The 26,365-nt window shown below is 40.6% G+C and overlaps 2 protein-coding genes across 6 annotated transcripts; both read right to left on the reverse strand.

The window, feature by feature from the left end:
• Positions 1 to 1,716: 1,716 nt before the first annotated feature.
• On the reverse strand, positions 1,717 to 7,492 carry LOC147310062 (tetraspanin-8-like). The gene is made up of 9 exons (XM_086268366.1): positions 7,243 to 7,492; positions 6,950 to 7,021; positions 6,748 to 6,864; positions 6,504 to 6,578; positions 6,208 to 6,303; positions 5,660 to 5,770; positions 5,543 to 5,578; positions 5,368 to 5,451; positions 1,717 to 2,385 (listed from the first exon to the last, which is right to left on the reverse strand). Exons 1-9 carry the CDS (start codon positions 7,300 to 7,302, stop codon positions 2,263 to 2,265), a joined length of 774 nt encoding a protein of 257 aa, XP_086124492.1. The 5' UTR covers positions 7,303 to 7,492; the 3' UTR covers positions 1,717 to 2,262.
• Positions 7,493 to 9,450: 1,958 nt separating this feature from the next.
• mdm2 (MDM2 proto-oncogene) lies at positions 9,451 to 25,934 on the reverse strand. 5 transcript variants are annotated; one of them, XM_086268362.1, is made up of 12 exons: positions 22,340 to 25,576; positions 19,590 to 19,660; positions 19,426 to 19,500; positions 17,281 to 17,414; positions 17,132 to 17,181; positions 16,752 to 16,810; positions 15,707 to 15,794; positions 15,415 to 15,608; positions 15,204 to 15,335; positions 15,042 to 15,113; positions 14,779 to 14,956; positions 9,451 to 12,840 (listed from the first exon to the last, which is right to left on the reverse strand). In XM_086268362.1, the coding sequence occupies exons 2-12, from the start codon at positions 19,641 to 19,643 to the stop codon at positions 12,320 to 12,322; spliced, it is 1,557 nt and encodes a 518-aa protein (XP_086124488.1). In that variant the 5' UTR covers positions 19,644 to 19,660; positions 22,340 to 25,576; the 3' UTR covers positions 9,451 to 12,319. The 5 variants fall into 5 exon arrangements, with proteins under 5 accessions (XP_086124488.1, XP_086124489.1, XP_086124487.1 ...); XM_086268363.1 differs by having other exon boundaries at positions 22,335 to 25,576; XM_086268360.1 differs by lacking the exon at positions 22,340 to 25,576 and adding an exon at positions 25,583 to 25,934 and having other exon boundaries at positions 9,452 to 12,840.
• Between the last annotated feature and the right edge of the window lie 431 nt (positions 25,935 to 26,365).

A 26,365-nucleotide genomic window follows, 5' to 3' on the forward strand; every position in this document is an offset into this window, starting at 1 on the left:
AATAGTGAGAGATATATTTAGAGGAGTATTACACTAACACACAGCGATGTTACATCCTTTTTATGTTATATCATCACATTTCTGCAGTGATTTAAAATGTAAAGCAGTATGAGTACTGCACTCAAATACAGATTACATCGACTTTAACTTCCCCCCTTATTACTTTTATAGTTGCATCTTATTAATTAATACTTTTTGTTTTATTTATTTTTTGTTTGAAGTAAGTTTTATACTTTTTTGTGTCTTTGTAGTTTTTTGTTCATATCACACTTGATTCTTTTATGATTCCTAATCATTTTTCATTGTGGAATAATTCGACCCACAAAGACTTTGAGCATCCACAGAGCACTTTTAGTCCTCCGAGTGTGAACGAGCTGTCAGACAGAGCAAAGCAATGCAAACACTACCCTCCAATGAGTCCCACGTCACTGTTTTGCAGAAATCTATAATTTGGGAAAAATACATGAAAAAATGTGTCATTATTGCCTCGTTAAGCCATGGAAAAATTCAAGTGTTCTTATAATGTCCCGTGTTTAAACTCGCACAAATCTTGTGTACACCATTGCAGTGTGAGTGTGGTGGTTTCTTACTGGTCATTATTGGAGCTTAACACCTTCTTGTACAGCGGCCATTTGGGGCCGTACGTAACATTAGCATAGTTTATTTTGTGCAGTAGGCGCCCGATGAATCACAGATATCTACCGTTTTAAGAGGATAATAAACATAATTTTAAGGATCCTGTATGCTCTGTGTAATATGGATAACTGCAATAACTGTAGCATTAGAGCAGAAGGTACCTTCATCTGACAGTGCTGATCCCGATAAGTATGAAGACACCGTGACTTTGGGAACAGGTAGAAAATATTCTTCAGAGTTGAGCCATTTAAATAATTTATGTGTAGTGTAAAATATAGACACGCAGAGAAGACAGAGGAGATGTGATAGTCTAAATCAAATCAAGACATTCAGAGTATATCCGGAGGTAGCCTAATTTATTTCAGCCAATCACGACAAACTGCATACTGTGCATCAAAAACTGTTATGTAATAAAACTGTTTAAAATTAAATTGAATTAAATCCTCCACTGTGAAAAAAGTAGGTGAGGTTTGTGTTTATGCAGGGGCAGGACATAAACTCATAATCCTAGCGGTCACATGCAAAGTTTTAAGGCGTGGGGCAACCACCTGTCATGGGAACCCAAACTTCAATAGAAGAGTAGTAAATTTAGGTCAGAGTAATATCACGTCTTTTACCAGTTTTAATTTAGCTTTGATATAAAGTGAGTAAATATTTATTTGTATTTTATATAGATAAATTACTATACATACTTGTAATTTCACACTGAATTTCTGTTATTACTGCCGCCCACCTGCACTATCTATACACACAACTAGGATGCCCTGACCAGCACTTTGTGCCCCGTAAGTTGCCAGGAGAGCTGCACACAAGACAAGTTAGCATTTTTACATGGTTAGTGGTTTAGATTGTTACACTCCAATTTTTCCATTAAAACAAGACAGATTGAGGATGCCTCTCTCTGGATGCTGCCGTGGCCCGTGACCTTTCTCTACTAACCAATTACTAAGAATACAATAACTTCCTTTTTTAAACAAACGTCAGTGAAACAGAACAAGATTTTAATACAACACAGATTTTGTTTTCTTATCTTTTAATCCTGTAAGACACTTACATTTACAGTTTGCACCAGAAGGATTAAATATGACACAAAGAAGACTCCAAAAATAATTTTAAAAAATACAGAAATATTTTCCTTTATAAACATTTTTACAAGCAGCTGCATTAGCACAGCCCTCAGTTTTCAAACTACAATCCTCAAATTCTCCAAGCTACTAGCAAGCGCCACGTGACGTAACAAGGGAATGTGGCTGTTCTTTTATCCAGTGTTACCATTATCATGGTAACATGTTATCATGTTGACATTGTTCCTGGATCAGCAATACTAATTTGAGTCCTGGTTTAACATTCCAAGTAACCAATCACATTGTAGTGATGTCATCACTGTCACTTTTGGCGTTGCTTTTTGAATCATTTTACGGACTTTCAGTAGATACACCTGCGGTATCACTTAGAAGTTCCTGCGCCACTATCGTTCTCGAGTTATGGCATTCACAAACTTGAGTGTCCACACCGTCTTCCCGCCCAGCAGCATTAGGATAATACCCGATCAGCCTTTTATGACTGAGGGCTAACAACATGCAGTGCACCAAGGTAGCTAAAGAAAAGAAGTCCATTGTATTTTGACTAACATGCTGGGGCGTTGTGCAGCTCCTTGTATTTTGGTGGCATCATGGAGATCATGATGGTGGGTCTGTTGGGGTAATACAGCTGGTGGATCATAATGGAGGACAGAATAATGCCAAGTAGCTGTAGGGGAACACAGGAAGTTTAGTTAAACATCGGGTTGTCTTCAAGTTTTTGTTTTTAAAGTGAACCAATATTAGTGACTAAGCTGCTACATGTTTACCCAGAAGATTTTTTTTTTTTGACTGAAGAAGATTTGAGTAATAATTAAATTTTTGTTCTGCAATAGATACCATACCTTTCTAACTTTGAACATGGAGAATTCAGACTTTGTTGGCACATATTTACCCACAATATTATTGGGTGGGTAGTGGGAGGTGAGAGACTCAAGAGTGACCTTGGTCTTCCTCCCATTAGGGCCTACATGGATGACATGACCATTACAACAACAAAACCATGTACTAGGCGATTGCTACAGAAGCTCCAGGAAAACATAGAATGGACAAGAATGGAGTTTAAGCCAAGTAAACCTTGCAGAATCTCCATCATAAAAGGAAAACTGACAGCCGAGCAATTCTATATCAGTGGAGAACCAATTCCAACAGTCTTAGAGAAGCCCATAATGAGCCTGGGACGGTGGTATAATGCAGACCTCAATGATACGTGGCAACTAAAACAACTAAGGCTTAAATTGGCTGACGACCTCCAGCGGATTAACAACACTGCACTCCCAGGAAAACTGAAGCTCTGGTGCTTCCAGTTTTGGTTATTACCCAGACTACTGTGGCCGTTGACAATGTACGGGGTCTCACTCAATCATGCCAATCGACTAGAGGCTAGTGAGATCCTACTTTAAGAAGTGGCTCGGACTTCCCAAGTGCCTCAGCAGCATTGGACTCTACAGTGACGGGATACTGTCATTGCCTATCCCTAGCCTGGTTAAGGAGTTTAAATTTCCAAAAGTGAGGCTTGAGATGTCACTCACGGACTCCCGGCACCCCATAGTGAGAGGCAGTGCTCCCACCCTAGCAACGGGGAGTAAGTGGACCCCAGCCACATCTGTGCTACAGGCGAAATCCACTCTTCAGCATTGTGACGTGGTGGGTCACGTCCAACAGGGCAGAGGAGGATTTGGTCTTAGCGCAGTAACACCTCGGTGGGAACAGGCATCTGTAACTGAACGTCGGAAAATGGTAGTGGAGGAGGTGCGACGACAGGAGGAAACAGCCAGACATGCCAGAGCCGTGGCACTGGTCAAACAGGGTCACTGGATGAATTGGGAAAGTGCGGAAAAGAGGAAACTCTCATGGTTTGAAATCTGGGGCATGGAGTCTAATAAACTAAGTTTCATCATCCGAGCGGCATACGATGTGCTACCTTCCCCAATAAATGTGCAGCTGTGGTTTGGAAAGGACCCATCCTGCCCCCTGTGTATAGTCCCAGCCACACTAAAGCATATCTTGGTTGGTTGTAGGACTAGCCTTACTCAGGGCAGATACACATGGAAACACAACCAGGTTCTCAGGTGTCTTGCCGAGAAAGTTGAGTGCAAAAGAAAATCCATTAACGCTAAACCTTTCACGAACCAAGAGGAGCATCAGTCTTCATCAACATTTGTCCGGGAAGGAGACAAACCGAGGACAAGCCCCTCAAACCCAGACCTGGGCCCGCTGAAGGCCGCCAGGGATTGGCAGATGCAAGTGGACTTGGATCAGAGGCTAATTTTTCCCACAGAGATCGTAACAACTACTTTGCGACCAGACCTCGTCCTTTGGTCAACTTGGCACCTGAAGCAGAGCACAGAGGCTGGAAGATCAAGGTGCGCCTGGTGGAAGTGAGGTGCAGGGGCTTTGTTACCAGTACAACAGCAAAACTGCTTAGAGAAACTGGGATCAGAGGACAGGCGCAATGGCAGGCTATAAGAGATCAAGCTAACACTGCTGAGAGGACCAGTCACTGGCTATGATTAAAAAGGGCTGACATCACTTGGGCAGCTAAGGCAGTCAGCTAACCAGGAGAGAAAAGAAATATTCCGCTCTTCTCCTCTCTGCTCTTCTTCCCTTTTCTGGGAGGCAGTGGGGAGGTAGAGCGTACAGCCCGATCCGGCAGGGAGGTGTGGGAAGCCAGATTGGGTGCCCCCCTTCCAGCTCTTCTCTCTACTCTCTCCTATCTTGTCCCTTTTGTCCTACTTCTCTCTATCACCTTTTCTATCTCTTTGAAGAAGTTAGGCCCAATAAATGCTAAAGAGGTAAGTATTATTTCTCAGTTGCAGTGAATTGATAAAAAGAAAATGTAGGAAACTAAACAGAAGAAAGAAGAAAAGAAATAACAATTTAACATAAACCAGTGACACACTCCAGGGCCTGATCAACCCTGGCAGGGCCTCCTTGGATGAGGGTGTCTAGTGAGAATGGCCGAAACACCTGATGAATGCAAGGTCCACTACTGATGATGTGTCCCAAATTTAAAATGATAATCTAGATCGATCTCTAACCCCTAAACCTAACCAAGGAAGGAAAATGGCAGATTAGCCTGGGTAAAAGACCGAAAGTTGAGGCAAAGTTTCTGGGCTGCCTTTCCTCATAACAGCCATCCCTCAAGAGTCTCTCCATCTAAAGCAATGCATTATCAGGGACTGTAACATCTAGTCCTTTTAACTGAACTATATATGACTTTTTGAATGTTAGGTGCCTGAATCACCACCCCCTTCACCACCATGCTGATGGTTAATATAAGGTGTTTTTTTCCAATGTGACACTTTCCATTATGACCAGAAATTTCCATTTTAGTCCCAAAGTATCGTCTTTCTCAAATTCTAAAGTCATGAACTTTATTATTTAAGTTGTTAACAGGCGTCTGTAGAATTTGACTGTAGTTTGTGGGATTTTTGAACTTCCATCCACTCCTAGTCAAATCGTTTCCTTGTGTTTAAACACACCTGATTGTCCCAAAACAGTAAACTGCTTTTATAGAGGTGCTCGCACTTTCTGATGATCAGCCCTGCATTTGATTGGCAGCAGAGGCTGCTACCTGCCCCGGCAGAGAATGCTGATTGCAAATTATAGAGTGGACATTTACACTATTGAATCCTTGATTAATACTCACAGCTAGAATAGCCAGAGTGAAGCTGACCACAAGTATGATGTTGTAATGAAACTGGATGTGGTCCATGATGGTGGGAAAGCAGGTCTGAAAATAGAAGGAAAAATGAAAACTGTCAGGTTCTGATATAAACTGAGGAATGATTTAAGCTTTTTCAAAGTGGGGCTGGGTCGCTCACCTTAGTGTAGACGGACTTTCTCTGCAGCATGAAAGTCTGGAAAAGTTACAGAAATAAAGACGTTACAAACTTTGACACACCGTGACCAGTGAAGCGAGTGGGTGCATCGATACTCACGTTGTTTTTGACAGTCTGACACTTGCCCTCCTTCTCCTCCTCCTGGCTGCACACACAGGAGTCGGGGATGTTCTCCCAGTCTTTGTAGCTGAACAGACCACAGCAGTGAAACTACAAACAGCAGCAGGAGAAGAAAGAAAGAGGAGAGTTACTCATCTTCAGGAGGAACACAGAGGAATTCATGGTCCACTCAGTGACTGTGGTATTGTGTTAACTCACACCTGACCAACAAACTGCCAAAGCTTCTGCTTTTATAGAAGTGCTCACACTTATTAATGATTACCTAATCAAGTGCATTAGAAACAATAAGGACTTAGTTTACTTTTATACAATTTAACTTACTTCTTTTTATATAAACAAAGGCACCATACGGTGTAATATGTCTCGTTTGACATCACATCTGAGGTTATTTTTAAGTGATTATAAAACCCGCCAAGGACCACATTGCATTTCTTAAACAGTGGATACTTTATTTTTTCCATGACTGTAGCTTTTGGTTAAACATTAAATATAAATACAGGAAAATAAAACAGGTGGCAATATCTTACCTGTTCCTGAATGTCCTCGGTCATGTTCCTCACGTATGTCGAGGATTTGTCCAGAGGCACAAGCTCGCTGAATGTCTCCACTCCGATGCCTCTGAGCTGCAAACATAGACATTATGTTTACATCGATTAGATTTACATAGTAAAACTTTTAAAAAGCATCTTAAGGGTTCAGTTAATGGTAAAAAAAAAAAAAAAGAGTTTATATGTGCTGATGATTATAATAATGTAAAAAAGGTTTATAAGTCGGTCTTCATGTCAAATGATTCGACCCCACAGCAGCACATCCTGGCCTTTACCTGAGGATGTATGATGGCAGCTTGGATTCCAGTTATTAACATCAGCCAACATCCAATGACCGTGTACACCAAGGACTGCAGAGACATGCAGGGATACTTTTAATCTAATATCTTTAATCTCTGGGGCTAAGTAGAAAACAGAGTGATGGAATTATAACTTTTACAGCATTCTGAACTAAATGGCTTCATAAGATTTATTGAATAATTTCTTTTCTTTAATTTAATGAGTGGAAAATGTAATCACCGTGATCAGAGCCACTTTGTTCTCCTTGTGGGCTCCATAGGCTCCCAGCGTGGTGATCATTATGGTGATGCAGCCTACGATGAAGAGGATGAAGAGTTTGGTGGCACGACCCTCCAGCTGTGGAGAGAAGTGTCACGAAAAGGTTAGTGGGCTTTGTCTGTTTGTCTCCACGTGTTGCATTTATGTTTGAATGTGTCCTCACGTTGTATCCTCCTCGAATGTTCATGAAGAACTGGCACCACAGAGCGAGGACGATGGCTACTCCACCAGCAAGCTGAACAAACAGAAACAGTCTGGTTAGAGCTGCTGGATCCTTTAAACACAACCAGGACATGAAATGACTGCACAGCCACACACGTGGACGAGCACAACAACAAACTTTGAAAGTAAGAAACAAACATGTTGAATTGATGTTGGTTTATTTTACTCTTCTAAGCTTTGGTTTCATTTACATGTAAAAAAGGAGGCAAATGTGGTTATTTCTGTTTTACTCACCATGAAGAATATGTTGAAGACAGTGAAGATGTGTTTGAGGCAGATGTTGATCTGAGCCATTTTTGCAGCTGGAAAATGCAGTCAGAATAACAGTACTGTTCCCAAAGTCCAGACGAGCTCCGACTGCAGCGAAGTGAAGTGAGAGGAGAGCAGCAGAATGAGCTGCTTTTAAGGGTTTCAGGGCGCCTCACACAGAGAGGCGTCATGGATATGGTGGATAAGGAAACTTCCAAGGAATGGATAGAGAATATAGGAATCATATTTAAGAACTTCCTCTTTGTTTTTCCTAGTGGAGATCACTGGGTTCAGAACAAAGGGCAGTGGAAAAATTAGTCATTCAACAGGAGAGGCTGCTTACTGTAAGCCAGCTTATTGACACAGCACCTGAACAAAATGTATTCTGTTTTTTTTGGGGGGGGGGGGGGGGGGGGGGGGGGGGGTTAATAAGAAATGTACGTTTCATAGGTTGTAAGTATATTCTCCTGTAATCCCAAAATAAAAATGTTTTGGGATTGAAAATTCTTTAGGTTATTTAAGTATAATGATTAAATAACAGACATCAGGGCTTTTATTACACTATTTTCTGGTTCAAATGTCTTTTAACTTCAGGAGTTTCACAACCTGAAACAACGGAATGAAACAAAGACACGTCTGAACATTAAATCATAATTTTTAACATCTCATAGTCGAGCTTTTTGCAGCACCTGACACTCACCTAAACCTGGGTCATCCGTGGCACTAACATGACAGAAGGCTGAGTGAGGAAGATAGCATTTTACAGCATTTGGAAATGGAGTCATACTCTGCTGTCAGGGGATGAGGTGGAAGAAGGTCAGATATTGGAAGCAAGAACATGGAAGCTCAAAGGAGGACATAGATGAGGACCCTGAGCAGAGTTAAAGTGGCGACACCCAAATATCATTGTGGATCAGCTAGGGATCTGCCAGCCTGTGTGGTCTCACGTTCCAGAGGTTTATCCTCTGAGCAGGGATGGTGTGACAGCAGATCACACTCTCCCTTCTCAGGCTCATCAAAAGCTATCTTTGGCCTTCTTCCACCTCACCTTCTAATGTCTGGAGGTCTGACGCTTCTTCTACATATTCATCCTTCCGTCTGCTTCCTGACGCGTGGATACAGGTTGATGTTCGGCAGACTGAAGTAGCTTTGTTGCATTCTGTTTAAGAGGTCCCAACTTCGGTGGGACAGTGGACGTGCTGTCCTTCTCCTCGTTCTTTACAGTGACAGTCAGTAACACACAGACAATGATATTCAACTAAAAAACAACAAATAGTCTGAGGTAAGGCACAGCATTTGTGACATGAAATATGAAGAGAAGATGGGGGAGAATTCGTACAACACGCAGTTGTGTAAAAACAGTAACTGTAAAGACATTAGAAAATAACTGTAAACTGCTACGTCCACACTAGCCCGAATAGATTTTTCGTCTGAAAATGCTCCGCGTCCACACTGGCGTTTTCAGTCGTTTTCACAGAGTTGTGCGTCCACGTTGAAACGACCGAAAACTCTTACATTCCAGTACTGCGCATGCGTGAAACGCAAGATGATTCGGCCTGCCTCATTTCTGTATGCCGTTTATTTACTTTGCGGCTCTTTGAAACGTCGCGGCAAAATGTCGAGGAAAAGCACCGAGTTTTTTAAATGGACTAACAATGAAGTGGAGTTGTTGCTGCGAGTAACATAAAACTACAAAGTTGGCAAAGCGAGTGAGATTTAAAGAATTTGAAGAAAAGCTATCTGGAGCATGTACAGACTGATATTAACCTTTAATAGGGCTGTCAAAATTGAGAGCAAAAAAACCCAACTGCTGTATAATGCCCTCCACTCTCTTTGTTTAATTGGTCACATGACTGCATCACATGACTAACATGCGTCATCGTTTTCAAATGTCTGTTTTCGCTGCCCACACTGCGCATAAGAGCGTTTTGAAAACGCCGTCCCAGTGTGGTAGTGATGGGATTTCCGGCTCTTTTTAGAGAACCGGATCTTTCAGCTTGACTCATTAAAAAGAGCCGGCTCTTTCGGGTCCGAACCGGCTCTTCAGATTGTTTTGCTGCTTTAATTAATTTATTATTAACAATAATATAAAATTATGCACAAAACGAATTACTAATGTAAAAAAAGTGGTTTTATTTATATATGTTTATATATAAATATAAGCGGTGGCCCCTCGAGACAAAGCACGTACAAACTCCAAAACATTTCTAGCGTTAACTGAACTTCAAAACAGAGCTACCTAGATCACTTAAATTACACAATTGAAAGCATGTGTGTATTGTTTGTGTATTTATACACAGGCACTCATATATATTCAAATAATTAAAAAAAAAAAAAAAGTTAATTTACCTGTTACTACCACACACCAAATACGGTCGTTGGTACTTGCTGGCTTGTGTCGCCACTAACAAAAGCTCAACACTGCGCCTAGCATCCTGGAGCACTTCTGTTGTCTTTTGTACCTGTTTTGGAGTTTTTACGTGCTTCAGGGTTTGTACGTGTTTTGAAGTTTGTACGTGCTTTGTCTCTAGGGTCCACCATAAATAGACATTTATTTATTCACTCCACATAAAATGTAATAAATAAATCATATAATACAAAAAACAATTTCATTCAAACCCATTTCAACTTTTAACTATTTAAATTTTCAGCTTTTTCCTTTTAAACAAATTTAAAGTGAAACAACACAAAACACTGCAAACCACAACACAATTAAATATAAATTAAAATATGAAAACAAAAAGAAGATGCATATTCTCTGTTATATGGGCCTGCATGAATAAACTTTCTGAATCCTTTATCATCCACAACTGAAAATAGTTGTGGATGATTACTATACCTTTCTAATGTAATGTTGTCCCTGGCTCTTTCTCTGTCTCTCCCTCCTGCTCTGTTCCTGTGCTACTGAGTGTAACTACCGCCCCTTTCTCCTCATCCCAGCGCAAAGCACAAGGCTCGCATGCGGAGTGAAGCAGAAAAAAAGTGTGAGAGAGGGTGAGAGAAAGAAAAAACAAAACAAAAAAAACACCAAACCCACGGTTTGCAATGAGGACCCGGATCGCGTCGTTCACGTCAAAGACCCGGCTCTAAGAGCCGTTTTGTTCGCGACCGACACATCGCTACACTGTGGACGGTAGGCCAAAACGGAGAGAAACGATGCGTTTTCATACGAAAAAGCATTAGTGTGGACGTAGCGTTAATAGCAAAAATTCACGTGCTTTACCTTGTGGTAATTACCAATCCTTAGGACACGGTTATATTTCTCACCCGATACAAAAGGTGTGAAGATTGTTGGGAATTGTATTTCCAAACTTAAAATATGTGTGTTTGTAATGTAAATAAATGACAGACCCGTGGTTAGAGAAGTAAAACTTTATTTAGTTTCACAGGAAACATTAAATTTATCTTATTATCCAAAAAAAGCTTTCAGAAACATTTCTTAAATAAACTTGAGTATTTTAAATAAATAAATATCAAAGATGTTCAACACTCCATTTTAACGGCAATAATTTCTCAATAATTAAACAACTTTCAAAGAAATTTCCAGAAAAACCTGAAAACATGTCAAAGAAATTTCCAGTAGTTAAATATATGCATGAAAATGAATTTGGGTTCCTTTCAATGACACTTCCCAAAAAAGGGTCAGAAATTAAATGCCGCTAAAATAAAGCACTGCTCGATGTTAGCACCCCCGGACACTTTCAGATGTCGGCAGCGTCATGCACCATGCAGCGTCAGAGCCCTTTGGGTTTTTAATCCGGTTAAGGTGACCTCATCTCAAGGGAGAAGCTGAGATGCAGAACGAGGCGATCCAGGAGCGAGCGAGCTTGGCGGAGGCGACAGAGAGCTGGCGCAGAAATGATTCAGGGTCGAGTGCCATTTACAAGACGCGGCCGATGCTTCTAAAGTTTGCATCATACAAAATATAATTAACACATTCTAAAAATATCTCTCTTTGCCACAGAGCGCCACACCTGTCCACACCAGAACACTAAATGTGGTTTAAGCCTCAAAATAACTGACAACAAAAATCTCTCATTTTTTAAAATGTCTTCTTAAAAAACCTCAAAGATCTACAAAATGTCTGAAAGCTAGCTGTGGAGATGTTTCCATCAAATTTCAAGGTGACACAAAAACATTCAACAAGTTACAACTTCTCACATTTGAGCTCCACCTCCATCTGTTTTCTGATTGATTTAGTGAAGAAAATTTCTAAAACTTTTCAGAAATAGCCTCTGCCAAATTTAGTTTTCACCACCAGCAGTTTCTTCATTCATTTTAGCATTACTTCCATTTTTCAATATATGCTGCCATTAAATGAAGTTTACATTTACTCATGCACCATCTTGTGGTGCGAAATGGTATTACATTAAGGTAGAACTCAGCCTTGGTTTAAGGTGGCATCTCTTTAACATCACACACAGGTGTTTTGAGAATAAAGTCATAGCTGTGTTTCTTAATATTCACCAATATTTATAGATTTAGTTAATTTTGTGAGGTTCTAAACTATTTTTAAATAAAAAGTCTTTAAAATGCAGCAGGAAAAAGAAAAATCTCAGATCTAATATTCTGGTCTTTTTCCACTGCTGTTCATATGAAATTCTGGGGGCTTCTGTTTGTAGGACTTTCATAATGATGGTGGAGCTTTAGAGGGCGTGGACCTGAGATTGACCAGTGAAGATGAGTGTTTATGTAAGCTGCGCCAAAATACAGAAAGCAAAACAGAAGAAACGATACCAACCATTTAAAAAAAAAAAAAAAAAAAGAAGAGAAACCCGAAGCAAAGGGAAGCTTGGCGTTACCCGACAGACCCTTGACGGGCTCATTCCAGAGGTTCAAGGTCAGAGAAACAGTTCAAATAGCAGAATTATTAACTTTTTCAAGAAAATCTTCTCAGTTTTGAAGAAAGTGCCCGCATGTGCCCGAGAACTGAAAGTTTATTTTATTTGGGATTTAGTCAAAGTATCTGCAGTTATTCTGAAGTTTGTGGAAGTCCACATGTGAGAACACCAGCTGTGAATGCTCACATGAATGGGCGGTGTGTGGGGGCAAGGGCGTGGTCTCAGCTGAGGTAGGTGAGGATGACAGACTGGATGGGCAGCCTGCAGACTGGGCACAGTTTGTTCCTCTTCTTCAGCTTCCTGGCGCAGACGTAGCAGGACATAAGGTGTCCGGTCCGTCCGTGCACGATGCAGCCATTCTTTGGTCGCGACTGACAGATGAGGCAGGGGTCCAGGCACGAGTCCGGCAGACGCCACTCCGCCGAAACGCTGCGCTCCATATCGGGGACTTGCATGGTAGGAGGAGCAGCTGGAGCTGCAGCTGGAGCTGGGGAAGGTGGGAGAAGCTCCTGAGAATCAATGGAGGATGAGTGTGAGGAAGAGGAGGGCTGGGATTCGGGAGTCCAGAGCTTCTCCTGTGAATAGGAGGAGGAAGGCTGGGAGCATGAGAGGAGATCCTGGGAGGCGGAGTCAGCAGCGGCGGAGGAGCAGGTGGAGTCGGACGCACACTGTGAGTGCAGAGGAGGAGTTTTTAATCTTTTCCCATCTGGAACATCGACTCCGTTCTCCTCCATGTCAGAACCTGCAGGACACAAATCAATCAATCGATTAGCAGCTTGTCTGTCACCGAAGATAAAACTGACAGCAAGCTGCAGTTCCTCTAGTGGCCACTTGAGGAAAAAGTGAGCCAGTCAGCACCTGCAGGTTCTCACCTGAACATCTCTGTGCTCTTCTAGAGCGTTTTTAATTAAATTATTCGATTTCTAATACTACTACTACTAATTATAATAATAATAATAAGAGACTTGAAAATGATTTCTACATTCATTTTGTGATTGGCTATTCATTAGAAAGTGTGTGCAGATAGGGATGTGCATCAAAAATCGAGTATCAGCTACATAGATCTGAGATGAGGTGTACAGCAGCAGCTTGTCTCTTTTTCCTCTCTGCCTAATGATTGGTTTTCTAAATTGTCGCTTCGGTATTCTGATGTAGACAATCATCACCAGTGGTTTTAGGTAGGCTGTGTCTGACTAATATGAAATAATCTGAGTGATGTGTAATTCTGCACAGGTGTGTTGACATTGGCACACAGGGACATCTGACCTGGTTTTATAGACTGAAGATATTCTGGGGGTTTTCAAATCAAATCAAATCAAATCACTTTTTATTGTCACATCACATGTGCAGGCACACTGGCACAGCACATGCGAGTGAAATTCTTGTGTGCGAGCCCCACAAGCAACAGAGATGTGCAAACACAACAACACAAACGAGCAAAATACAAGAATGGCCAACCTGAAACTAATAAATATATGTACAATATATAATAGTGTATGCATTTCTGGATGTGTATACTAAATATTTTCCTACGTGTGTGTGTGTGTGTGTGTGTGTGTGTGTGTGTGTGTGTGTGTGTGTGTGTGTGTGTATACACACATTTTTACAAATTAAATAGTAAAAAACTAAAATAAAATAATAATAATAAAATATATAAAATATACAGAGTTGAATATGTGCAAAACAAGTGGCATTTATATACAGTGTGGAGTGCATAATGTTGAAGTTCCAGTAGTGAAGCTGAGGTGTCTATGACGTGTTCAGCAGTCTGATGGCCTGATGGAAGAAGCTGTCTCTCAGTCTGCTGGTACGGGACCGGATGCTGCAGAACCTCCTTCCTGATGGAAGCAGTCTGAACAGTTTATGGCTGGGGTGACTGGAGTCCTTGATGATCCTCCCCGCTTTCCTCAGGCACCGCTTCCTGTAGATGTCTTGGAGGGAGGGAAGCTCACCTCCAATTATCCGTTCAGAGCACCGCACTACTCGCTGGAGAGCTTTGCAGTTGTAGGCGGTGCTGTTGCCATACCAGGTGGTGATGCATCCAGTGAGGATGCTCTCAATGGCACAGCGATAGAAGGTCCTGAGGATGCGGGGGCTCATGCCGAATCTTTTCAGTCTCCTGAGAAAGAAGAGGCGCTGCTGCGCCTTCTTCACTGTTTTGTTTGTGTGTACTGACCACGTAAGATCCTCAGCCAGATGTACGCCAAGGAACCGGAAGCTGCTCACTCTCTCCACAGCAGCGCCGTTGATGGTGATGGGGGTGTGTACTTCTCTGCACCTCCGGAAGTCCACTATCAACTCCTTTGTCTTTGCGACGTTGAGGGTGAGATGGTTGTCTTGACACCAGTGGGTCAGGGCGCTGACCTCCTCCCTGTAAGCCCTCTCATCACCGTTGGTGATAAGACCCACCACTGTAGTGTCGTCCGCAAACTTCACAATGATGTTTTTTCTAACCTTTACACTCGTCTTTGATTCACTGGAGATTTCCCTTTGTTATTTGAAAACACCGGCTCTGTGCTTTTTTTGGTTTTTGTTTTTTTGGGGGGGTATGTTAAATGAAGGAGTCCAAACTTGATTGACTTTTGAAACGTCTGTGTCCCCCTTCTTTCGTTTGCACCTTTTTGACAGCATTACTCTAAAAACAAACTACTTTGGTCTCTGTAGTCATGATAAGATTTACCTGGAGGTTCTTTGGCAGCTGATAGGTTGGTCGGCTTTGTGGGCAGGGCTTTAGGGCTGGAGGAGGCACAGTTGACGGACACATCAGGTAGCCAATCCTGGCGCAGATCCCAGCAGCGGAGGCAGTTTCTGGGCAGAGGAGGGTTCAACTCATCGCATTTCGCACAGCGCCAGTAATCCTGAGAGGAAAACACTCCATTACACCTGAACAACTTGCGTAAGTGTGTGGCTTTGTGTCATCTGTGTGTTTGTGCAGCAACTCACAGCTTCAGTAATCTCTGTGTCTTCATCAAAGGAGTCATCGTCATCTGCTTCGAAGATTGTGACCTCATATACCTGCAGCACACAGACAAGATGGCTATTAGTATCGTTGTCGAGCCAAGGTAGATGTTTAATGGCCAGCTCGGTCTATTAAGTGGTTCTTACCTGATCATCAGCAGAGAGAGAAGCATCATCTTCATTGTAATCATCTGAATCTATGGACTCGACTTCAAATTCAACACTGAAGTTGTCGCTGTCAGAGTCTGACGCTGCGTCCGTGACCTCTGACCTCCCAGACTAAACACACACAGAGTCCACATTCCACATTATACATCAACACAGGCTCAATAAACCACTGATTGTGCGTCATGCTCACTGTGCTGTGCGAGTCAGATGATTGGCTGCTGTGTCTTTCTCGCCCGCTCCCAAGTCCTCCAATCACACACCAGGACAGGCTGTCGTCGAACGTCAGCGAGTAGCTGTCAGACCGTCTCCTTTTCGTGCCTCCCTCTTCCTCCTCCTCCTCCGAGTCTTCTTCAACATCCCCCTCGTCTACACTGTGTGAGGGACCTGCAGACAAAAGGTGGGCGGAGTTTGGTTAAACAGTTAAACACCTTGAATGAAATGGTGGTGGAGTTAGTGCTGGTACATCTTGAGGAGAAACTCACCTGGCTCATTGCTCCTGCAGCTCCACCTTCTCCTCCTCCTTCTCCTCCTCCTGTCAGGCGATGAAGAGCAACCTTCTGTTTCTGCCGCCTGAAAGCACAAACACGTTTTTGAGCTGATTTTCAAACTTTTAAACTCTTGTTGGGCCATAGAATAATCACCAAATTCCATGTGACTTTTAAATTAGATCATACACATTAGATTTGTTTATGATCATCATCCCCAAAAGGTTCAATTTCTCCCAAACACAAAACAAAAAAGTCACACAAAGGCAAGAAGGAAAGACTGGAGCCTCCTGGTGTGCAGCCAGATGTGTCTGAGTATGTGTGTTAATAGGATAACGTGGCTTGTGTTCTAATGACACAATTGAGTTAACTAATAATACAGCAAAACACTTTGTTTGTTGGTTTTTGGTGTTTTTTTGTCTGTAAAAATTCTGCTGCAGCTCGTTCGTGGTTAAAGTGTGCGTTTGGATTATTTAGCCACAAACAGCAGCAGCACAAATTCAAAGTTTTACAGTTTGCCTGCTCTTTACGTTCACCGCCACCCTCTTGGATTGTTAAGCTGGGGTTACTGGGACTGCTTTTACTTTCTGAGTTGGAAATCTGAGTTTCCAACTCAATCAGGAATTCACTATAATAGCGTTTTGAGTGCTCAGGCAAGAGTAGAATGTTTCTTTCTGTAATTCAGAAGGAAGTCTGTGAAAGTGTCGGTAAATATATTCCTCAGTGAAGACTGCAGCAGTGTTTTTGCTTCTTAGGTGGACTCATAACTGGAGTTGAGTGCACCTGGAAGTAATTCTCTCGTAAGCTGGAATGGTTCAGAGGTTGGAGCTTGTAAAATGGTCCAAAATAGCCTGTGTGAATAGCACAAGGTGAAACTTTACTTCGAGTTTATTCTAAACTTCTTAAATGCTGCGCTCACAGCGAGGGAAAGGAAGCTGAATTTACGTAAATGTGAAGGAACAAACCCGGGCTAGAAATACCGAAGGTTTATCTGGCAAAAACACAATAGACGTAGAGAATCCAAACATGGTGTGCGTCTTACCTCCGTCCTTCTGTCTGTCTGGCTGCTGCTGTGCGGCTCACTCAGACTTGTTGTTGATTCTAAAGAGAGTGTTTGTCAGAGTCAGACCAGCAGGATATCATCTATATATACACAAACACACACACCCTCAATATTTAGAAAGTATGCCTTTATCCTCCTGAAGGAAAAGCAGGTGGAGGTCTAACATTTCTTCCCCAAAAGTCAGAAAAACAAGTTAATTTGGAGTCAATTGGTGTTTACACAGAACCAAAACAGCTCAATTTTAGCCCCTTGGCTTTCCACCTGTGGGCACTTCAGGGGATGTAAGACTGGATATTTTCGGACCACAAAGGTGTAGCTGTATTTAATAATGTGCCTCGTGTGCAAAATGCGATTCCTACCTGGACTCCTGACAGCCACCAGGTTCTTGGTGATCATTGCAAACAGAACCCTGAAACAAGAAAACATCACATATTTTATTTAAAGGGTTTTTTTTTTCCTTTTAGTGAGTCTGAAGGACCAAAAGCTTCATCCTCTACCACTCACTCACCGCGGCTCTTTCACGGAGAAGCTGTCGACTCCCAGCACACGGCCCAGAGCATCCTGGGCGCAGTGGACGATGTGTTGCTGCTTCTGGTCGTACAGCTGCTTCTGGATGATGTACTGACCCAGGTAGAACATTACCTGCAAAAACACAGAGATACATCGTGGGATGATTGTAGGATGCACAGGCTAATTATTATGTTTGGGTGTTTTGTTATTGTGGTTTTTAAACATCAGCAATTTTACCACCATTACAAGACTGCAGTCAGATTAGCTGAAGTTATGCACTCTGAAAAAGGATAAGCTGAGTTTCTTCTCTTTTCTCTACATCCAGAAAATACTGTTCAGGTGTTCTTTGTTGATCACACATATAATTACAGCGTTTATCTTGCCTCAAAACTGGAAACTCTGCATGTTCCTGTTGGTTTTGGAGCTTTTGATGAGCAAACATGGAATTTATTAGTAAAGTATTTTCCAAAACAAATTTTATTTCCTTTTTAAACGCACCAAAAATCGTTAATATGCATGAAAAATCCTAATAATATGGGCTGCTTGTAGCTTTTGTTAGTGGGCGTTTTCTTCTCAACATCTAAGCTGCAGCAACAAATGAGAAAAAAGAAATCCAAGTCACAGATGATGAGCTCACAAAGAAAACAAAACAATGTATAAATAAATAACGGTGCAAAAAAATAATACAACCGCAGGGTCTGTTTATAGAGCTTAACACAACGAAGACCACTGCCCCCATTTGGATTCCACGATGGTGGAGCTAAGGTTTGTGAACTGCAAAAGAGAAAATCAAAATGACACTGAAGATTGGCATAAGAGTGGGATGCAAATGACAAGGATTTAACCTTCAAAATAAAAGACCACGGGCAGGGGGACTGCCCAGAAATTAAAAAGTGTCTATATGTGGGAAGCACTGCAGACATGAGACTGAGAGGGAAAAGGAGTCGAATAGGGAATCCTGGAAAAATCAGGAGGATGAACTAAAGGAGAGCTGGGGTGAGTCTCAAAGTTCTCCTTTTTTCACGCCGTCTTCATTAAAAGGCCAAAACACCATTTTTCCTGCATTGGTAATAGATCTTCGCAGTGACCAGTAATTTCCAGCTACCACGCAGCTCGATCACACCAGTGTACCATGGAAAAGAGCAGCTTGGTCACAATCACGATATCAGCAATAACGGCAGAGTCTGAAACTTTCAGGGGCAACCAGCAGTGACGTGTCAACAGAGTACCACAAATGTCAATGACAGCAACGACAGCGTGCGAAATCACCTCCGGCAACTCGGGGTGGGCGGGTCCCACGCTAGCCTTCAGACTTTTCTAACCTTTCAGAGAAGCAACTGAAGCGAATAAGAGCGCAGTTCAGTGTAGTAAATACAATAAAGGGGTTACCTAGGCAACCAGAGCCTGGAACATCCGCTATTGACGCGCGATGAGCAAATTGCTTCCTGTTTAGCTGTACGAAAGCAAAAAGAACAATCAAACACTTAAAATAGTTTTCCACTTATAGTTTGTAAAGTTTCTTAAGACTTTCTGCAACTTGCTTTTTTATTCTGTCTTTCGTTACATCCTGCCTTTTTTTAAAACATTTTTCTTTTTTTGCATGCCAAAGAGCAAAGTGAACTGGACTCAAATATCTTGTAAGTGTGCACAAACTTGGCCGAATAAAGATGACATGCACGTTTCTGATAACGATTTTTAAATATGTAATTGTAACACCACCAGAGACAATATATATCACATTTTATAATTTTTACTTTGCTGAGCTCATCCTGCATTCTACTTTACTGAGCCGATTTTATTACAGCTGTGTCTAATGTTTTGGCTGCCGTGATAGCAGATTTTTGGACAGAAAAAGCATATTTAATCTCACGCACTATCTGCAACGTATGACTACAAACTTCACCACAAGGTGGCAATGTTTCATCATAAAGTGTGCAAATGCAGTATGAGGCAGGTGTTTTAGGCAGGAGGGGGCAGTGGTAGTAAAGGAAGTTCTGGGTTCATTCATTCATTGCTGTCTGTGAATGCAAGTCCGGTAACAGTCCTAACACCACCTGACGACACCCCTCACACATCAAAGCCAACAAAAAGACTGTCTCAAAGCTCCCGGTGAAATGTGGAGCAGTAAATGGAAATGCTGTACCTCCTTCATGGTGAAAACATCTTTAGTGGCTCCAGCGTGCTGCAGCAAAGAGCAGAACTCTACCTTTGGTCTCACCTGAACACACACAGAGAGGAAAACGTTAAGTCACACAGTCAGTGAAGAGTTACGAGCACATGAAGAAGTCGGGAACTTGCCGCCCTCACCAGTTTGTTGTCGTCCTCCGTGGTCCAGGTGTTGGTATCACTGTCGGCTGACATGGTGAAGCTGATTGTCCCTGCACGCCAACACACAGCAGATTATGACAGATTACATAAACCAGTACAGTATTTTTTAAACATAATAGATTTGGAAAAAGCGCTCCTAAAGTAAATCTTTTTCACAGCGTAAGACAGATTAGGCATTCATCATTAGCATTAGTTATATTTCTTTGAAGTCCTCCCCCTCCATCTGCGGCACTGCAATATAAACCCGGATACAGAAAGTATAATCCCAGGCTTACTGTATAAATATTATCATCTTCTTCGTCTGTGTTTAATCTGCCTGGTTTAAAAAGTTAATTTAACCTTTTAAGATGATGCAGGTTTGTTTAAAGCAAATCAAATCACTTTTATTGTCACATCACATGTGCAGGTACACTGGTACAGTACATGTGAGTGAAATTCTTGTGTGTGAGCTTCACAAGCAACAGAGGTGTGCAAAAGTATAATAACATAAGAACAAGCAAAATATAAGAACGGCTAAATCTGAGAATTATATGAATATAAGAGTGTATGCATATTACTGAATGTGAATACTAAATGTGTACGTGTGTGTGTGTGTGTGTGTGTACACATATTTTACAAATTAAATAGAGTAAACAATAAAATATCTAAAATATACAGAGCATGCCGACCGCCTGGTGTTGACTGAGAGCAGCCGGTTCCTTTTCTGTGTTTTTATTTTGCTTACACAAAAACACATCTGGAGGAAAAACCTCGGCCCTGGACGAGGGCTGCTGAGCCTCCAACTGTGGATCATTTAACTGAAGAAACCACTCACGTGTCGAGCTGATACTTGAATCAGATATCAGTAATGGAAAAAGCAGATCAATATGGCCAATCTATTGAAATCTGTCCTCTGATTATTAGATTCATTACTCTGTGATGCAGCAAAGCAAAAAATAATCATTTGTGCATTTACAAAATTCAGCTTATTCATTTAAGACTGGTACGGGATTTGAATTCTGTACTGAAAACACCTGCAGTCAAGGTACTTGTACACTAGGAATGGATCAGTGCATCTTCACCTGAAAGTCTGAGGCACCCTACCTGACCGAAGTTTGTGTATTTCCCTATTTGATAAACAAAAAATGACAGCTGCCGTTAAATCCCGAAGAAGAAGAAGCTGTGTCCCAGAATTCATAGTGCAGCCCAGCTCAGTTTCCAACAATGACGGCAGCTAGTTAGTTTTAATATTACTCTTATTATTCTTTCTGGGTCACAAAATAAACGTTTAACATATTTTCAGGTGAGAATGTAGCTGTGTAAACCTCAAATATCTGCTCAGTTTATCAAGACACCACATATTTTCAAAAGCTAGCGCGATAGCTAGCCAGGGGCAAGGCTCACTAGAGCCTGTGAGAACAACGGACTCCTGGTAAATCGTTTTCAAACCCACCGCCGTCTTTCGCTACTCAGATTAAACATGATATATAAGTCACTTAGATAACTTAAAAATGTTATTGTTTGGCTTTTTTTAGTATTTTATTTGTTCCTGAGTAAATCAGTTTGGCTGAGATTAAAGTTATAGTTTTTACACAGCTGAATAAACGTCAAGCAGACAACAGATTATCAGATGTGTGAGATGCTCGAGAATATACTCCGGTGTCCTGTTATATTTTAGATAGCAAGGAGTTTATTAAACGTCACAGAAACAATCTGCAAATTTCATTAAAATTTAATAAACTATCATCTTGTCTTTAGTTTTAGTTAGCACATACCTTAAACACTTAAAGCTGTAAGCTAATAATAGTTATATAAGAGCAGACGCATGCTGGTGCAATAAGCTGTACGTTCTACATCCAATGGATGCATGATCTGATTAGTCGACTAATCGCAAAAATAATCGGTGACTAGTCGACTATCAAAATAATCGTTTGTAGCAGCCCTAGCCGTAAACAGCTTGTTTAGCGACACCACAAAACAAACAATAGCGTAACATGAAACCATAGATGTTTTCATATCGTTATATCGAACAGCCCTAAAGCCTGGTGATTTTTATTTTTGTGGAGGGCAGAAACCTCTTTGAGCAATAATCTGATCTAAATACTGAGTTCAACTGTAAACTCAGGAGCACAGGTATCAGTGCAGATATTGCCTGTGACTGTAATTAACAGGACATTTACTGATGTAAGTGGCTCATATTTACAGTATCTGATCAGTTGTGACCTGACATGGTGTTAAGATGAAAAGCTCTAAAATCAAAGTTATGGAAGATCTCTTTGTTTCTGTGATGTACAACCGGAATATAAATAACCACAGATATGTGCACAGGCTCCCAGCCACACTGATACCGAGCCAGGATTTCATAACCGGTGCATCACAAATTTTCATTCAGAGCATAATGTCACTTTTCAACATTTTTCAACAGGCAAATAAAGCAAGAAAATGTAAAAAACATCACACTGTCAGACTTTAACAGAATTTACTTACCGATATAAAACACATATTTACAGAAAACATTCAAAGAAGCTTGTACTAACCTTTTGTGTCAGTTTTGCTTAAAAAGTTACTGAATCTTTGCTTGTTTTTAACAACACAAACGTGTAGTCCTGACACAACACCTGACAGACAGATCAACTCAATAACCATCCAGTCTTTTTGCATTAGCACCAGGTTAATGCTTAATTAATCAGCTGTTAAAAGTCTAAAATGTTTTCCAGTATTCAAGAAATAAAATGAAGTCCTTACCTTACCTTACGTATATGCAGGGGAAATAAATCCGTTTTAGCAGCTCATCTTGTGCAAATAAAGGCAGATAAAGTGCAGAAAGAGTGGAGTAGGGCAGAGCTGCAGCCTCTTATAGACCTGCTCAGACATGTCAGGACTAGACCAGTTTAAAGGCCTGGCCTAGTCTGACTGGGGCCTATCATGCCCTGACTCAGCTGTACTGTAGGACTGGAACAGCTGATTCAATCATAGAGCTTCTGTAGACAAGCCAGGGCTAGTCTGCATTGACTCATCCTATCAAAGTTACATAACCACACTAACCAGAGTGCTGGTTATCTCACTAACCAGGACTAGTCTTAGCCAGATAACCAGTGCCAAATCAGGGGCACAACACCTGCTTGATCTGAGCACAGGAAACCGGGAAGATCAGCGCAATACTTAATTCTCCAATTTATTATTTATTCCAACCAAAAGTGTTTTTTACATATACCTTTTCTTTCTGGTCTCAAGTCAAAAACACAAAATTAGACCTAAAAGACAATATATTGAAATAAGTCATAAATAAGAGTTCTTCTATTCTATTTCTATTTTTGTTTAATTTTCGGTTTTCAGTTCTTTTTTTCCTTGTTTATTTTTTATTATACATTCAAAAATATATTTTTTTAAATATTTTTCTGTGTTTCAGTGTTAGTTTCACACTTCTGTTTTTTAAAATGTTGTTTCTAAATGTAGCTTTTTGAAATGCACAGACTTCTGTTAAATAATGTAACATAGACAGGTTGGCTTAAAGGCCCATTCAGACTTTCTTTTAAATCAAACACTGTAAAATCTAGTTTTTATTTTGATTAACAAAAATGTGGTTTCAAACTTTTTAGTTTAAATCTGGTTAACTATGATGACTAAGACTGGACCTTGTTCTTTCGGTTACTGTAAAAAGACACTTATTGATTGGATTTTAAATTTTCCAACAACCCTGTGAGAGCCTGTGAGACTTTGCTGGAATTCAAATTCAAATTCAAATTTTATTTGTCACACACACACACAACCATACACAGTATGACATGGGGGTGAAATGCTTGTAGCTGTACAATGCCCGACCATTAAATGACAGAAGAAAAGTTTTACAATATTTACAATTTACTACAAAAATTTACAAATTAACTTAGGAATTTACAGTAAAGAATGTGCAAATAGCAGAAGAGATTATAAAGATAAGGATTATAAATTATAGGAATTATAGGATTATAGGAAACTGTAAAAATAAAAAAACAAAGCAAAAACAGACAGCCCTGTTTCCACAGAGGTGCAGGACTTTATTTTAAAGTGCACCCACACAGTTCAGAGCTGTAAACTACAAATGGCAGTGGCTCAGAGATGGAGAAGACCAACCTGACCACAGTACACCGGGGTCGCCAGACATGACAGCAGCACTCAAAAGTCACGCTCAACAAAAAACAGCCATAAGTTTATCTGTTGATTTACCAGCTCACCAGGGACATAAGTTTAAAGTTCACATTTTTCTAATAACGATTTCCTTTTTGTTTTTGCAGGAATAATCAGCAAACAAAAACAAAACATACATGACATAAAAATATTAGTATGGGCCAAATTATGTGGTATTCCCAGGTTCAGGTTTGCTCTTTGCACCCAACTCATTTGACAAAAAAAAGGAAAAAAAAATGCATCTGACGGTTACTGCTAAATATCTGATCATAATCTCCATTAATCTTGGGTAAATTAAACCTCCAACCGGGATCAAAATTGAGCTTTAGGATTGGCTTAACGCTGTCTGCATATGTTCATTTTCAGATCGCTGGATAAACAAAAGTGTCTGATTCTGATTTAAAGCAGCAAACAGACCAGAAACTGCTGAGAATACGAGATATTCTCAGCCATCTTAAAGCAAATCAACATAATTTCATTAACAGCACAAAATCCATCAGATCAAAAATGAAAACAATTGTATTGTTTTTGGCTTTGGCTGTTCAGGTTTTTTCTTTTTTTCTAAGTTGAATAAATCCAGAGATAAATAAAGATGATTGTTTTATGCTTTTTTACTGAACTATATGTAGCTTTTATTAACCCTCTTATTTCTTGTAATGATTTAACTTCTGAGGTGTTTTTGTTTTACTAACAGCATGTGGTCACCGTTTTCCTATTAAATTACTAATCTATTGATTTTGTTTCACATTGTCTACACATTGCTGTGGCTGTGACCTCTGTACCTCACAGTCTTCCACCTGGAATAAAACCACATTATGAAGAAAGCTTTGTTTGCCGTTTCAGACCCAGAAATTAAACTGCATGTAATAAAATTTAACACAAATTGTTAACACAACTATGATAATCTAATTAATGCAACAATGTGAGGCAAATAAACATGTTTAACCTTATTTTATGAATGATTATTATTATTAACTTTATCTGCATTGAACTGTGAACATACACAAAATGCTTAAACTAATTATCTTACAGTGCTACTTTCACTACTTCAGCCTGAGTAATCTTATTGTTGTTCCTGTGTGCACCACTTCCCCATGTCTTCTGTTTTTATGAGCACATCACTAGTATCTGATATTGCATACAAATAAACTTCTTGTCTTTTAAGGATCCTAAAAGAGCTGCCAAGGTGAAGCCAGTACACTTTGTACTTGTTTGGCTTTGCTTTTGCCCTCGAGTGTGTAATTTTTCCCCGCAAACAGCTGACCGGCTGTGTGAGTCAGCTGCTAAACCGTGACAACTCAGAAAGGCAGGAAGGTTTGCCCGGACATGTCCCGCTCACTCTCCTCTGTCTGAGTTTGTGTCTTACACACACAGATCTGAGAGAGCCCGGCCGGAACCTTTCATCACCTCTAACTATATTATCTCACACTCATCGGAGGAAAATTAATGAGCAGATACTTCAAACTGACCGCAGACTTCAGGAGCTAAAATTAAAGGCCGATTATTGTTTTGTCTGCAGAACGAGGTACTAAAGAGCTCAGTTGCTGGCTGCTAACAGTGGATAAAAACACATCTACTTATAACTTTATGCATGAAGCAAAAACAAAATTTAGTAATACATTACCATAAATCAGATATAAAAACGTCTCAATCTGAACAGTTAAATCCAATTTTCCCTGCGGTATTGACGGCTAACGCTGAAGCTTTAAATATACTTTTTACATATCCTTTAAACAGTAATTTAAAAAAAACGCAGACTAGAAACCCACCAAAAGCATTAGTGTTAAAGCACAAAGAGTTATTTTAGAGTGATCGTTTTATCTTACCAGGATTGAGCAGACGGACTTGAGTTGCTAGAAAGCAGCGTCCACGGCGCTACTTCTCAACGCGTGTCAACTTGATCAGGAAACCCCGAGGCTCCGCGGCCTGCTAGCCACAATATGCTATCAACTTGCTAACGCGGACTTCTGCTGCAGTTAGAGCGCTAAAATCTGGCGCAGAAAAGTTTAGCTGTTATTTACGCACATTTCTAATTCACTTATGATGAAATAATATCCAACAACGACGTTAATCCAACAATTTCCCGGACAGTTGAGCCACTTCTACTTAGTGTTTACAACGCTCGCCACTCAAAGGCTGTGACTTAGTCAGATGGCGCCCCTAGTGGCTAGGAAGCCGACACTTTCTCAATTCAAATCCCCAAACACACTGATACGACAATAAAACCATTAAACTCATCCAATCTGAGCAGTTTGGGCCATAAAAATCCTGTTTATGTAAAAAAAATAAAAAAAATAAAAAATACAAGAATAAATTATTAATTTCAAAATAAAGGCCAGTCTACATTAGCAGGACATGTTAAAAGATCAGTAAATTGCTAATTTATTTTTATGAAATTATTTTACCTCAAAATTATACATATGATCGTGCTTTATTAATTTCTTTGACATGACCCAGAGCTGTGGGAAGTGTGGGGTGAAGTGGAGGCTGTAAAAGTATTCATGTTACAATCAAGTCATATTTTTGAGGTTGATGTATATTTTACCCCAGTAGCACATGGTTTGGAAATATTTCTAACATAAATAACTGTATAGTTTTTAAATAAAGAA

This window comes from Aulonocara sp. 'chitande type north' Nkhata Bay, linkage group LG17, assembly GCF_057382095.1.
Source record: "Aulonocara sp. 'chitande type north' Nkhata Bay isolate Kocher_YH1m ecotype deep benthic linkage group LG17, A_spYH_male_GT1.1, whole genome shotgun sequence".
Lineage (NCBI taxonomy): Eukaryota > Metazoa > Chordata > Actinopteri > Cichliformes > Cichlidae > Aulonocara > Aulonocara sp. 'chitande type north' Nkhata Bay.

What these genes read in the sequence shown, in the direction of transcription:
- LOC147310062 (XM_086268366.1), bottom strand. Translation starts at nt 7,302, where the DNA reads ATGGCTCAGATCAACATCTGCCTCAAACACATCTTCACTGTCTTCAAC. An exon ending in CTGCCATCATACATCCTCAG is followed by an intron (nt 6,304 to 6,503) that starts GTAAAGGCCAGG and finishes CTATGTTTGCAG; the next exon opens with CTCAGAGGCATCGGAGTGGA. An exon ending in TCACTCTGGCTATTCTAGCT is followed by an intron (nt 2,386 to 5,367) that starts GTGAGTATTAAT and finishes GTTCCCCTACAG; the next exon opens with CTACTTGGCATTATTCTGTC.
- mdm2 (XM_086268362.1), bottom strand. Translation starts at nt 19,643, where the DNA reads ATGTCAGCCGACAGTGATACCAACACCTGGACCACGGAGGACGACAAC. An exon ending in TTCTCCGTGAAAGAGCCGCG is followed by an intron (nt 17,182 to 17,280) that starts GTGAGTGAGTGG and finishes TTCTTGTTTCAG; the next exon opens with GGTTCTGTTTGCAATGATCA. An exon ending in AGCTGCCAAAGAACCTCCAG is followed by an intron (nt 12,841 to 14,778) that starts GTAAATCTTATC and finishes TGTGTCCTGCAG; the next exon opens with GTTCTGACATGGAGGAGAAC.